The sequence below is a fragment of the Lynx canadensis genome, chromosome D1, assembly GCF_007474595.2.
Source record: "Lynx canadensis isolate LIC74 chromosome D1, mLynCan4.pri.v2, whole genome shotgun sequence".
NCBI lineage: Eukaryota > Metazoa > Chordata > Mammalia > Carnivora > Felidae > Lynx > Lynx canadensis.
Window position 1 is genome coordinate 100605821 of NC_044312.2, and position 14803 is coordinate 100620623.

General features: G+C 40.0%; 1 protein-coding gene across 2 annotated transcripts; it reads left to right on the forward strand.

The window, feature by feature from the left end:
• The first annotated feature begins 5596 nt into the window (after positions 1 to 5596).
• On the forward strand, positions 5597 to 14803 carry LOC115525439 (olfactory receptor 4A47-like). 2 transcript variants are annotated; one of them, XM_030332632.1, is made up of 2 exons: positions 5597 to 5610; positions 13891 to 14803. In XM_030332632.1, the coding sequence occupies exons 1-2, from the start codon at positions 5597 to 5599 to the stop codon at positions 14801 to 14803; spliced, it is 927 nt and encodes a 308-aa protein (XP_030188492.1). The 2 variants fall into 2 exon arrangements, with proteins under 2 accessions (XP_030188492.1, XP_030188491.1); XM_030332631.1 differs by lacking the exon at positions 5597 to 5610 and having other exon boundaries at positions 13877 to 14803.

A 14803-nucleotide genomic window follows, 5' to 3' on the forward strand; every position in this document is an offset into this window, starting at 1 on the left:
AGTATTAACTTTTCTTTAAAAAATTTTTTTTAATGTTTATTCATTTTTGAGAGAAAGACAGAAGGCGAATGGGTGAGGGGCAGAGAGAGATCGGGAGAAACAGAATCTGAAACAGGCTCCAGGCTGAGAACTGTCAGCACAGAGCCTGACCCAGCATTCAAACTTAGGAAGTGTGAAACCCTGACCTGGGCCGAATCAGATGCCTAATGGACTGAGCCATCCAGGAGCCCCTGTATTAACTCTTCTTTAAATGTTTGATAGAATTCACCTGTGAAGTCACCTGGTCCTGGACTTTTGTTTGTTGGGAGTGTTTTGATTACTGATTCAACTTCATTGCTTGTAATTAGTCTGTTCAAATTTTCTATTTCCTCCTGATTTGGTTGTGGGAGGTTATATGTGTCTAGGGATTTATCCACTTTTTCTAGGTTGTCCAATTTGTTGGCATATAATTTTTCATAATATTCTCTTATAATCCTTTGTATTTCTGTGCTGTTGGTTATCATTTGTCCGCTTTCATTTCTGACAGTAGGTAGTTATTGCCATTTTGTTACTTGTTTTGTGATTGTTTTTGTGATTCTTCTCTGTTCCTTTCTTCTCTCTTCTGTCATGGTTTGTTGGCTTTCTTTAGCGATATACTTGGATTTCCCTCTCTTTATTTTTTCCATCTTTATTACCAGTTTTAGATGTGTGTTTATCATTAGGTTTATATATAACATTTAGGCTTCTAGCTGTCTATATTAAGTTAATGGTCACTTAAGTTTTAACCCTTTGTAGAAAACTAAATTTTTATTCCCCTCCCAGCCATGTTTTAGGTATGTGCTGTCATGCTTTCTTCCTTTTTCTTTGTTTGTGTGTGAATCCATTGACTGATTTTTACAGGTATACTTAATTTACTGCTTATGGAGGTTACCTTAGTTTATAAATTTAGCTTTAAAATTGTGGCATGTATACCTAACAGATTTACAATTTAACCATTTTTAAGTTCACAGTTTGGTGGCATTAAGTTAATTCACTTTAATGAATGATGTTGTAACAACATCAACACCATTCGACTCTAGTACCTCTTCATCTTCCCAAACTGAAACTGGACACCTGTTAAATATTAATTTGCCATTACCCTTCCCTGAGTCCTAGGCATCCGCCATTCTACATTCTGTTAATTTGATGCCATAAGTAACACATGTAAGTGGAAGCATACAATATCTGTCCTTTTGTGACTGCCTTATTTCACTTAGAATAATGTATTGTAGGTTAATGAATGTTTTGGCATGTGTCAGAATTTCCCTCATATTTAAGGCTGAATAATATTTCACTGTGTCCATATGTCTCATTTTTTTGATACATGTATCTATCTGTGGATTCTTTGGTTGCTTCTCCTTACTGATTGTTGTGAATACCACCATGGAGATGAGTGTAGAAATATTTGTTTGAATTCCTGATTTCCATTATTTTGGATATATACCTAAAAGTAAAATTGCTAGATCATATAATTAATCTTTAAGTTTTTGAGTAACTACAATAACATTTTCCATAGGAGCCACATCATTTGACATTCTCACCAGTAATGCACAATTATGCCATGTTCTCCATAGTCTCTCTTACATTTGTGTGGTGTGTGTTTGTGTGTGTGTGTGTGTGTGTATCTCTTAATAGTTACCTTAATGGGTCTGAAGTGGTATTTCATTATGGTTTTGAAATGCATTTCCTAATGATTAGTGACGCTGAGATCTTTTCATGTGCTTACAGGTATATCTTTATATATCTTTTCCTGCGAAATGTCTATTCAAGTCCTTCATTTTTAATCAAGTTGTTTCTTTCATTGTGTTTTTAGATGTAGAAGTTATTTATGTACTCTGGATATTAGTATCTAATCAAATATATTATTTGCAAATATTTTCTCCAATTCTGTCAATTACCTTTTTTCTCTGTTGGTGTTGCTTGATGCACAAAAGTGCATAATATTGATAAAGTATAATTTATCCATTCCTTTTTGGCCTGTGCTTTTGGTATCATACTCAAGAAATTACTGTCAAATCCAATGTCATGGTTATTATTCTATGTTTTTTAATAACAGTGGTATAGTCTTAGCTAGGTCTTAAGTCTTTGGTCCATTTTGAGTTAAATTTTATATATGGTATGTATTAGGATTCAAATTCATGACTATGTGGATATGAAGTGTCACAGCACCATTTTTTGAACTACCTGTCTTTAACCCACGAATACTCTTGACCCCCTTGTTGAAAATCATTTGAATATGTATGCAAAGCTTTATTTCTAGGCTCTGTGTTTTATTCATTAGTTTATCTGTTTTTATGTGAACACCATATTGTTTTGATTATGATAACATTGTATTAAGTTTAGAGACAGGAGAATTTTCTGACTTTGTTCTTTTTGTTTCATTTTGCTTTGTTTTAAATATTAGCTTGGCTGTTTTATTCTCAGTTTATTCTTGGTTCTTAAGAGTCTCTCATGGTTTGCCTCCTTCCCCCTCTGTAACTTTTTTTGCCCCCTTCCTCTCCCCCATGGTCTTCTGGTAAGTTTCTCAGGATCCACATAAGAGTGAAAACATATGGTATCTGTCTCTCTCAGTATGACTTATTTCACTTAGCATAACACTCTCCAGTTCCATCCACGTTGCTACAAAAGGCCATATTTTATTGTTTCTCATTACCAAGTAGTATTCCTTTGTATATATAAACCACATCTTCTTTATCCATTTGTCAGTTGATGGACATTTAGGCTCTTTCCATAATTTGGCTATTGTTGAAAGTGCTGCTATAAACATTGGGGTATAAGTGCCCCTATGCATCAGCACTCCTGTATCCTTGGGTAAATTCCTAGCAGTGCTATTGCTGGGTAATAGGGTAGATCTATTTTTAATTTTTTGAGGAACTTCCACGCTGTTTTCCAGAGTGGCTGCACCAGTTTGCATTCCCACCAACAGTGCAAGAGGGTTCCCATTTCTCCACATCCTCGCCAGCATCTGTAGTCTCCTGATTTGTTCATTTTGGCCACTCTGACTGGCATGAGGTGATATCTCAGTGTGGTTTTGATTTGTATTTCCATGATGAGGAGCTATGTTGAGCATCTTTTCATGTGCCTGTTGGCCATCTGGATGTTTTCTTTAGAAAAGTGTCCATTCATGTCTTCCGCCCATTTCTTCACTGGATTATTTGTTTTTTGGGTGTGGAGTTTGGTGAGTTCTTTATAGATTTTGGATACTAGGCCTTTATCCGAGATGTCATTTGCAAATATCTTTTCCCATTCCATTGGTTGGCTTTTAGTTTTGTTGATTGTTTCCTTTGCAGTGCAGAAGATTTTTATCTTCATGAGGTCCCAATAGTTCATTTTTGCTTTTAATTCCCTTGCCTTTGGAGATGTGTCAAGTAAGAAATTGCTGCAGCTGTTGTCAAAGAGGTTTTTTCCTGATTTCTCCTCTAGGGTTTTGATGGTTTCCTGTCTCACATTCAGGTCCTTCAGCAATTTTGAGTTTATTTTTGTGAATGGTGTAAGAAAGTGGTCTAGTTTCATCCCTCTGCATGTTGCTGTCCAGTTCTCCCAGGACCATTTGTTAAAGAGACTGTCTTTTTTCCATTGGATATTCTTTCCTGCTTTGTCAAAGATTAGTTGGCCATACTTGTGTGGGTCCAATTCTGGAGTCTCTATTCTATCCCACTAGTCTGTGTCTGTCTGTTTTTGTGCCAATACCATGTTGTCTTGATGATTACAGCTTTGTAGTAGAGGCTAAAGGCTGGGATTGTGACGCTTCCTGCTTTGGTCTTCCTCTTCAATATTACTTGGCTATTTGGGGTCTTTTGTGGTTCCATATGAATTTTAGGATTGCTTGTTCTAGCTTCGAGAAGAATGCTGGTGCAATTTTGATTGGGATTGCATGGAATGTGTAGATAGCTTTGTGTAGTATTGACATTTTAACAATATTTATTCTTCTAATCCATGAGCACAGAATGTTTTTCCATTTCTTTGTATCTTCTTCAATTTCTTTCATAAGCTTTCTATAGTTTTCAGTATACAGATCTTTTACATCCTTGGTTAGGTTTATTCCTAGGTACTTTATGATTCTTGGTGCAATTGTGAGTGGGATCAGTTTCTTTATTTGTCTTTCTGTTGCTTCATTGTTAGTGTGTAAGAATGCAGCTGATTTCTGTACATTAATTTTGTATCCTGCGACTTTGCTGAATTCATGTATCAGTTCTAGCAGACTTTTGGTGGAGTCTATCGGGTTCTCCGTGTATATTATCATGTCATCTGCAAAAAGTGAAAGCTTGATTTCATCTTTGCCAATTTTGATGCCTTTGATTTCCTTTTGTTGTCTGATTGCTGATGCTAGAACTTCCAACATTATGTTAAACAACAGCGGTGAGAGTGGACATCCCTGTCGTGTTCCTGATCTCAGGGGGAAAGCTCTCAGTTTTTCCCCATTGAGGATGATATGAGCTGTGGACTCTTCTTTTTTTTTTTTTTTTTTTTTTTTTTTTTAACGTTTATTTATTTTTGGGACAGAGACAGAGCATGAACGGGGGAGGGGCAGAGAGAGAGGGAGACACAGAATCGGAAACAGGCTCCAGGCTCCGAGCCATCAGCCCAGAGCCTGACGCGGGGCTCGAACTCACGGACCGCGAGATCGTGACCTGGCTGAAGTCGGACGCTTAACCGACTGCGCCACCCAGGCGCCCCGTGTGGACTCTTCTTAAATGGCTTTTATGATGTTTAGGTATATTCCTTCTATCCTGACTTTCTTGAGGGTTTTTATTAAGAAAGGGTGCTGGATTTTGTCAAATGCTTTTTCTGCATTGATTGACAGGATCATAGGGCTCTGTTCTTTTATTAATGTGATGTATCACATTGATTGATTTGAGAATATTGAACCAGCCCTGCAGCCAGGAATGAATCCCACTTGATCATGGTGAATAATTCTTTTTATATGCTGTTGAATTCGATTTGCTAGTATCTTGTTGAGAACTTTTGCATCCATATTCATCTTTTTTTGCATGCATCATATTTTGGGGGGGGGGATTCAGGATTGTTTTTATTTTCAGAGCCTGCAACAGTTGGTCAGCAATGCTAGCTAAGCTGGTACAATCTGAAGACCATCCCACTTCCCTTTCCAGGCATTCAACCAACATAATCCCTATAAACAAGATTAGAGACCAACTGAGATGTGTCTCAATGTGTGGTGAGAGAGGGAAGAGGCCTTCCTCTCTCCTCCCGTTCCCCTCCTCCCCACTTACTTTTCTAACAAGATTGTTTTTTGGCCGAGTGCAACTCGAACCCAGAACAGCAACCAGCCATCTCCATTACAACTGCTTCCCTCCCCACTTCCAGAGCAGGAAGCGAGGAGAGGAGCCTGGCACTTGTGTGTAAGAAAAACCTGGCTATGCCCAACAGAGCAGAGATGGTGAGGAGGCTGGTGCCTGTGGGTGGGCATAAGCAGGAACCAAATAGGCCTGTCCAGCATCCACCAACTCAGCCCCAGCTCCTGGGATAGGAGGTGTTCCTTTGAGACCCCCATTTCCATGGGGTTAGATGAGGGGGCAACTAGTGATGAGCCATCACTCCCTGTCCCTCAAATTCCAACATGACAAACTCAAAGTTTTACCTTCAAAATCCACCACGCTGCCTCCTGAGAAACACATTCTATGTGGTCATCTGTATGCCAGCACCCATATCCCTCTCCTAATGCCCAGAGCTTCCAACCCATCTTTTCATCGTTGGGTGGCCCAGCCAACACTGATTTGATATTCTTTGACTCATAAAATGAGTGTTTTTAGAAAATTAAAAGCTATTCAAGAGTATCAGTAATAGAAGACACTCGGTGTTTTTTTTGTTTGTTTGTTTTTGTTTTTGTTTTTTGGTTTTTTGGTAGGTGGAAGTTTTTTTGTTTTTTGTTTTTTTTAATTTTTTTTTCAACGTTTATTTATTTTTGGGACAGAGAGAGACAGAGCATAAACGGGGGAGGGGCAGAGAGAGAGGGAGACACAGAATCGGAAACAGGCTCCAGGCTCTGAGCCATCAGCCCAGAGCCCGACGCAGGGCTCGAACTCACGGACCGCGAGATCGTGACCTGGCTGAAGTCGGACGCTTAACCGACTGCGCCACCCAGGCGCCCCGGTAGGTGGAAGTTTTAATAAGCAGTAGCACATGCAAAGTTTAGTTAGATTGGCTGCAAGAGGAGTAGATGAGTAGATCTCTGGATCCTCTCACCAAAATCTTAAAGTTTACATAGCACATGACTGGGCTCAGTCATGCACACCATCCAGGTGACCTCAAATACACTTTATTCTCCAAGGCTATGGCCCTTGAACTAGCTCCCACCATAGGATTGGTGTAGAATGTACTTTCCAAAGACAAAAAGGGTGAGGAGTCTCTAAATGTCCAATTGTAGCTCACAGGTCAACCAATAGTCCTGTCCTCTTAATGACCTCCTCCAACAAGCACTATGCTTTTTTTTTTAGCAGAACCTTTGCAGGCCAGAAGTCATGGTATGACATATTCAAAGTGCTGAGTCCTTCCAATCAGCTGGAATTATAGTTTGGAGTTTTAAACGTTGACAGACTTGGCTGGCATAAAGGCCCAACTCCTGGAGGGAAAATAGGCAAACAACTTGGGACAGACATGTGGAAACAGCAATCATGATCGGAGGATCCAAGATGGCGGAACAGCATGGAAGTTTTTTTTGTGTCTCGTGTCCATGAAATACAGCCAGACCAACACTAAACCATCCTACACACCTAGAAAACTGATTGGAGGATTAACACAACAATCTGCACAACCTGAACCACAGAATTCAGCAGGCACCTGGTGCAGAGAAGTGAACTTGGGGAGAGAAAAGCTTGCGGCGGGCAGGGAGCCACTTTTGCAGGGGGAGAGAGGATATAACTCGATATTGGCCTGTAGTTCTCTTTTTTTGCTGGGTCTCTGTCTGGTTTGGGAATCAAAGTAATGCTGGATTCATAGAATGAGTCTGGAAGTTTTCCTTCCCTTTCTGTTTTTTGGAACAGCTTGAGAAGGATCGTTATTATCTCTGCTTTAAATGTCTGGTAGAATTCCCCAGGGAAGCCATCTGGTCCTGGACTCTTATTTGTTGGGAGATTTTTGATAACTGATTCAATTTCTTCACTGGTTATGGGTCTGTTCACGTTTGCTATTTCTTCCTGTTTTGTGTGGGTGCTTGGGACTTTGTCCATTTCTTCCAGGTTGTCCAGTTTGTTGGCATATAATTTTTCATAATATTCCCTGATAATTGCTTGTATTTCTGAGGGATTGGTTATAATAATTCCATTTTCATTCATGATTTTATCTATTTGGGTCATCTCCTTTTTCTTTTTGAGAAGCCTGGCTAGAGGTTTATCAATTTTGTTTATTTTTTCAAAAAAACCAACTCTTGGTTTCACTGATCTGCTCTACAGTTGTTTTTAGATTCTATATTGTTTATTTCTGCTCTGATCATTATTATTTCTCTTCTTCTGCTGGGTTTGGGGTGTCTTTGATGTTCTGCTTCTAGTTCCTTTAGGTGTGCTGTTAGATTTTGTATTTGGGATTTTTCTTGTTTCTTGAGTTAGGCCTGGATTGCAATGTATTTTCCTCTCAGGACTGCCTTCGCTGCATCCCAAAGCATTTGGATTGTTGTATTTTCATTTTCATTTGTTTCTGTATATTTTTAAATTTCTTCTCTAATTGCCTGGTTGACCCATTCATTCTTTAGTAGGGTGTTCTTTAACCTCCATGCTTTTGGAGGTTTTCCAGACTTTTTCATGTGGTTGATTTCAAGTTTCATAGCATTGTAGTCTGAAAGTGTGCATGGTATGATCTCAGTTCTTTTATACTTATGAAGGGCTGCTTTGTGACCCAGTATGTGATCTATTTGGAGAATGTTCCATGTGCACTCAAGAAGAAAGTATATTCTGTTGCTTTGGGATGCAGAGTTCTAAATATATCTGTCAAGTCCATCTGATCCAATGTATCATTCAGGGCCCTGGTTTCTTTACTGATCCTGCGTCTAGATGATCTATCCATTATTGTAAGTGGAGTATTAAAGTCCCCCACAACTACCACATTCTCATCAATAAGGTTGCTTATGTTTGTGATTAATTGTTTTATATATTTGGGGGCTCCCGCATTCGGCGCATAGACATTTATAATTGTTAGCTCTTCCTGATGGATAGACCCTGTAATTATTATATAATGCCTTTCTTCATCTCTTGTTACAGCCTTTAATTTAATGTCTAGTTTGCCTGATGTAAGTATGGCTACTCCAGCTTTCTTTTGACTTCCAGTAGCATGATAGATAGTTCTCCATCCCCTCACTTTCCATCTCAAGGTGTCCTCAGGTCTAAAATGAGTCTCTTGTAGACAGCAAATAGATGGGTCTTGTTTTTTTATCCATTCTGATACCTTATGTCTTTTGGTTGGAGCATTTAGTCCATTTACATTCAGTGTTATTATTGAAAGATGTGGGTTTAGAGTCATTGTGATGTCTGTAGGTTTCATGCTTGTAGTGATGTCCCTGGTACTTTGTAGTCCTTGCAACATTTCACTCACAGAGTCCCCCTTAGGATCTCTTGTAGGGCTGGTTTAGTGGTGAGGAATTCCTTCAGTTTTTGTCTGTTTGGGAAAACCTTTATCTCTCCTTCTATTCTGAATGACAGACTTGCTGGATAAAGGATTCTCAGCTGCATATTTTTTCTGTTCATCACATTGAAGATTTCCTGCCATTCTTTTCTGGCCTGCCAAGTTTCAGTAGATAGGTCTGCTACTAGTCTTATGGGTCTCCCTTTATAAATTAGAGCCTGTTTATCTTCAGAATTTTCCCTTTATCCTTGTATTTTGCCAGTTTCACTATGATATGTCATGCAGAAGATTGATTCAAGTTATGTTTGAAGGGAGTTCTCTGTGCCTCTTGGATTTCAATGCCTTTTCCTTCCCCAGATCAGGGAAGATCTCAGCTCTGATTTGTTCAAGTACACCTTCAGCCCTTTTCTCTCTCTCTTCCTCTTCTGGAATTCCTATTATATTAATATTTTTCTGTTTGATTGCATCACTTAGTTCTCTAATTCTCCCCTCATACTCCTGGACTTTATTATCTCTGTTTTTCTCAGCTTCCTCTTTTTCCATAATTTTATCTTCTAATTCACCTATTGTCTCCTCTGTCTCTTCACTCAGAGCTGTGGTCGCCTCCATTTTATTTTGCACCTCATTTACAACATTTTTTAGCTCCTCATGACTATTTCTTAGTCACTTGATCTCTGTAGCAATAGATTCTCTGCTGTCCTCTATACTTTTTTCAAGTCCAGCGATTGATTTTATGACTATTATTTTATATTCATTTTCTGCTATATGGCTTAAATCGTTTTTGATCAATTCGTTAGCTCTCGTTACTTCCTGGAGTTTCTTTTGAGGAGAATTCCTCCATTTCGTCATTTTGGATAGTCCCTGGAGTGGCGGGGAACTGCAGGGCTCTTTTCCTGTGCTGTCCTGAGCTTTGGTGGGCGGGGCTGCAGTCAGACCCGATATCTGCCCCCAGCCCACCGCTGGGGCCACAGTCAGACTGGTGGGTACCTTATCTTCCCCCCTCCCAGGGGTAGGACTCACTGTGGAGTGGTGTGGCCCCTGTCTGGGTTACTTGCACACTGCCAGGCTTGTGGTGCTGCTGTGATGGGATCTGACCAAGGGCATATTAGCTGGGGTGGATCCGCAAGGTGCAAAGGGGTGGGAGGGGTAGGCTCAGCTCGCTTTGTGATTGGTGGTTCCCTGTGGGAGGGGCCCTACAGCACTGAGAGGGAGGCAGACCCATCGGAGGGATGGATCCACAGAAGCACAGCATTGGGCATTTGCATGGTGCAAGTAAGTTCCATGATGGGAACTGGTTCCCTTTGGGATTTTGACTGGGGGATGGGAGAGGGAGCTGGTGCTGGCCACTGCCTTTGTTCCCCGCCGAGCTGAGCTCTGTCGTCCAGGGCTCAACAACTCTCCCTCCTGGTATCCTCTTGCCCTCCCACTCTCTGAGCAGAGCTGTTGACTTTTAACATTCCCGATGTTAAGTCCCGCTGGCTGTCAAACTCACGCAGTCTGGCCCCAGTGTTTTTGCAAGCCAGACTTGGGGGCTCTGTCTTGCCCAGCGGGCTGCCCCTCCACCGCCCTGGCTTACCTCTGCCAGTCCATGAAGGACGCACCGCTCTCCACCCTTCCTACCCTCTTCCATGGCCCTCTTGTCTACGCTTGGCTCTGGAGAGTCCATTCTGGTAGTCTTCTGGCCATTTTCTGGGTTATTTAGGCTGATGTGGGTGGAATCTAAGCGATCAGCAGGACGAGGTGAGCCCAGCATCCTCCTATGCCTCCATCTTTCTCTCTCTTCAGCATTTTATAGTTTTTAAGTGTACAAAAGTTTTTGCCTCCTTATGTAAGTTTATTCTTAAATATTCTTTTTGATGCTGTTGTAAAAGGAATTGTATTTCCTCTCTGAGTTGTTCTTTGGTAGGATAGAATTTCAATGTTTTTTCATGATACAAGTAACCTCGCAACAAATTGGGTATAGAAGGCATGTACCTCAACATAATAAAGGCCATATGTGACAGATCCATTACTAACAGGACACTCAACAGTGAAGTTTGAAAGCTTTCCCACTACAATCAGGAAGTTGATGACAGTGCCCACACTTACCATTCCTTTTCAAAGGGCCCTGGAATAAAAATCTGTGTGAAGTTTTTACCATTTTCTATACATAGGTCATGCCATCAATGAAGTGAGAACAAATTGCTTATAATTAATGTTTACTTAATTTTACTACCTGTAGGTGTTTCCAATGGTAGCTGCCTTCTGTCCTGTGGATCTCAGTAAGCATCATCTTTGAAGAAAGACCTTCCCTGGTCACCTTCTCCATAGTAGAATTCTCCCTGACTACCCTGTTTGCTGTCTTATTAGCACTGATGAAGACTGTAATTAGTTTCCTAAATTGTCCTATTACGTACTGCCTGATTCTGTTATGAGAATAGAAGGTCCATGCAGGAAGGACCTGTTGCATAATTTGCCCCCCTATTTCATTAATTGCTGTGTCCACTCTCATAGCATGGTTTCTGGAAGTAACCAGGAGCCCCAAATTAAGGAAAATAATAATTGGATAAATAGTTTTTCTGTCTAAATCTGTGAATAAATATCTACAATATCTACCACAGTTCAAAGTAGAATAAATTGAATATTAAATACAAGGAAAGAAAAACTTGCTATGGCAAGTGGGGAAATACATGATAAATTAATCTTCCCTAAAACAAAATGGGCTGAAATTTTATTTTTGACTGGCAGTAGTTTTACAATGGTTCTAAAGCTATTTTTTTTTTTGTTATTGTTACATCTTCCTAATTATCTGATTTCACAAAATAGGATCTTTATATAGATATTTTTGAAAGTTTTTGCAAAAATTCCCAGTGAATTTAATTAAGCAAGAATCAGTCTTGGACACTTCCCAACTCTAGGACTTAATGAAGAATGTGGTTAGAAAGGATAAAATGTCCAGTGATCTTTGCCCTACTGGGAAGAAGATACTATACTCTTAAATTGATACACATTTTTAAAGAAGGTTTCTGTTAGGCTTAAAGAATTGCCTACAGAGAAGCACAAGAATGTCTCTTAAAATATCAAGTCAGCTAATGTGACCAAAGCAACAGTATAGAATGAGGATACCTAAGCCTTTGAATGGTATTTTTCTGTTTAGAAATCAGAGGGAAAGAAGTTACTTGAGAAAAATCTGCCTGGGAAATGACTGGTAGCTATTTTTCTTATGTAAGGATAGGAATTTCTTGTCTTTTTAATAAATTATCCTAATGTGATAAATTTTTGCTTTTCTATGTGGCCCTGGGAATTCCCAGGAAACGATCTGCAGTGCAAATAAAATCAACCTTCTGAATATTCAGGAGACTCCATGGAGAAAATGGATAGACAGTCAAATGAAATAAAATATGTCCTCAAGTAATAATGCAGCTTTTTTGCTTTCTCTTGTCAAATTGGATGACAGATGAAATCCAGGTTGCTGTGAATGAGTAAAAGGTGTTCCTTCAGATTGCAGACTTGCCTTCCCAAGGTAAGACTAATAGTAAATAGTGGAAACCAGCCTTGCGATTGTGTGACTATCTTTAATAAGAAAAAGTGAGAACACTTTGAGTGCAAGCAAACTTTGATTCTAATTCTAGTTTTATCACTTAAAAATGGGTGACCCTCAGAAAATTATTAGATGACCTGAGCCTTAGTCTTTTCACCTATGAAATGGAGATTATAGTTCCTGTTACTGTAAAATGAACTGTGATTCATTAAGTTGTGATTATGTGATTAGAATCCACTGTAGGTGTTGTGAGCAGTGGAGTGATAGATCCGATTGAGATTTAAAAAGGATCATTTGGTCTGACTGAGGAGAATAAATTGATGGAGGCCAGAATGAAAGGGTAAGGACCTGGCAGGAGGTTAATGTAGTAGGGTAGAAGTTGTGGGGAGTGGGGGTGGGGGGAGGGAAATGATGTTATTTGTGATATGTGTGTGTATGTGTGTGTGTGTGTGTGTGTGTGTGTGTGTGTGTGTGTGTACACACACATTTTGTGTTTTGGTTTTAGCGAGAGAGCATAAGTGGAGGAGAGGGGCAGAGGGAGAGAGAGGGAATCTCTATCAGACCCCATGCTCAGTGCTGAGCCCAAAATCAAGAGTCACAATGCTCAACTGACTGAGCCTCTCAGGTGCCCATAATGTGATATGTTTTAAAGGGCTTCATAAGACTCGTTAAAGGTATCAGTATGTGATACGAGAGCAAGAAAAAGAATTGTGATATTTCTTGTCTGAGCAATGACACGGAAGGTGGTACTATTTAATGAGGTGGGGTACGCCTATATTTATTGCTGAAAATTAAAAATTTAGTTTCATAAGCACTGAACTGATACTAAGTTGGAGCTGTCCAAATTTGCAGATGTTACATATATAAAGTTTAAAAATTAAGGGAGAGACACAACACTGAAGTGTTTCCTCATTTATTGGTCAGGAAAAGGAGGCATATCCAAGCAAAAATGCTAAGAAAGAGGTCTCAGTGAAGGAAGAAACAACCCAGGGAAGTGACCTTCCATTCCTAATTTGAACTTCTCATTTCGAATATGTAAGTTACCTTAAATGGGTCTCAAGTATTTCACTTTTGGGACTTTATAAACTGTGTACCTTTTCATGGAATTCCCTTGGCTTGTTTTGTTGTTCTCCCACTTTTCCTTTAAAACTCAGCTAAAGTATTGCTTCCTCTGGGAAGCCTTCTATGATTCCTGTTTGGTTGATAAATTTTTACTCCAGGATCTTCCCATTGTGCAGCCATTTTTATTTTTATTTCTTTAATTTTTTAATGTATGTTTATTTTTGAGAGAGAGAGAGAGAGAGAGAGAGAGAGAGAGAGAGAGAGAGAGAGAGAGAGAATGAATAAGTAAACAGGGGAAGGGCAGAGAGAGGGAGAGACAGAATCTGAAGCAGGGTCCAGGCTCTGAGCCATCAGCACGGAGCCCAGTGCAGGGCTAAAACCCACAAACCGTGAGATCATGACCTGAGCTGAAGTTGGACACTTAGCCAACTGAGCCACCCAGGCACCCCTATTCAGCTATTTTTATAATGGCACTTATTACCTTGGTGATTATTATGTATGATATCACTGAGTATGGGAAACCATAGCTTATTCAACTTGGAAATCACAACATTGGTGAAGCATGTGACACAAACAACTATTTCCACATTCTTTTAATTGTTTGAATGAATAAAAGATTGATCTTCTAATGCATTTAAAAGTTTCCCCCCTTGTTTTGTAGATAACCTGCTTCTAATATGAGAAGTCAGCTCCTATGCAGACTAGATGGAACCAAGGAGCAATGTCACTTACTTTGTCCTCTTGGGTCTCACACAGGATCCAAAGGGACAGAAGGTCCTTTTGGTTATGTTCTTACACTTCTATATTTTGACCATGGTGGGCAATTTGCTCATTGTCATGACTATAACTGTCAGTAGGACCCTGGACTCACCTATGTACTTTTTTCTTGCTAGCTTATCGTTTATGGATGTCATTTATTCCTCTACTATTTCCCCTAGATTGATTTCAGACTTGTTGTTTGGGAAAAACACCATATCCTTTCAATCTTGTATGACCCAGCTGTTTACAGAGCACTTTTTTGGTGGATCAGAGGTCTTTCTTCTGCTGGTGATGGCCTATGACCGCTATGTGGCCATCTGTAAGCCCTTGCATTATTTAGTTATCATGAGACAGTGGGTGTGTGTTGTGCTCCTGGTAGGGTCCTGGGTTGGAGGTTTTCTGCATTCAGCCATTCAAGTTAGCACTATTTATAGACTCCCATTCTGTGGTCCCAATGTCATTGATCATTTTTTGTGTGACATGTACCCCTTACTGAAACTGGTCTGTACTGACACCCATGTTATTGGCCTGTTAGTAGTGGCCAACGGAGGACTGATCTGCACAATTGTGTTTGTGCTCTTGCTCATCTCTTATGGTGTCATCTTGCACTCTCTAAAGAACCTTAGTCTGGAAGGGAGGCGGAAAGCCCTCCAGACCTGTGGTTCCCACATCACTGTGGTGGTCTTCTTCTTTGTGCCATGCATTTTCATGTACGTGAGACCTGCTAAGACCTTCCCTATTGACAAATCATTGAGTGTGTTTTATACAGTCATAACCCCCATGCTGAACCCCCTGATCTACACTCTGAGAAATTCTGAGATGACAAATGCTATGAGGAAGCTCTGGAAGAGAAATATATCTCTTAGTAGATAA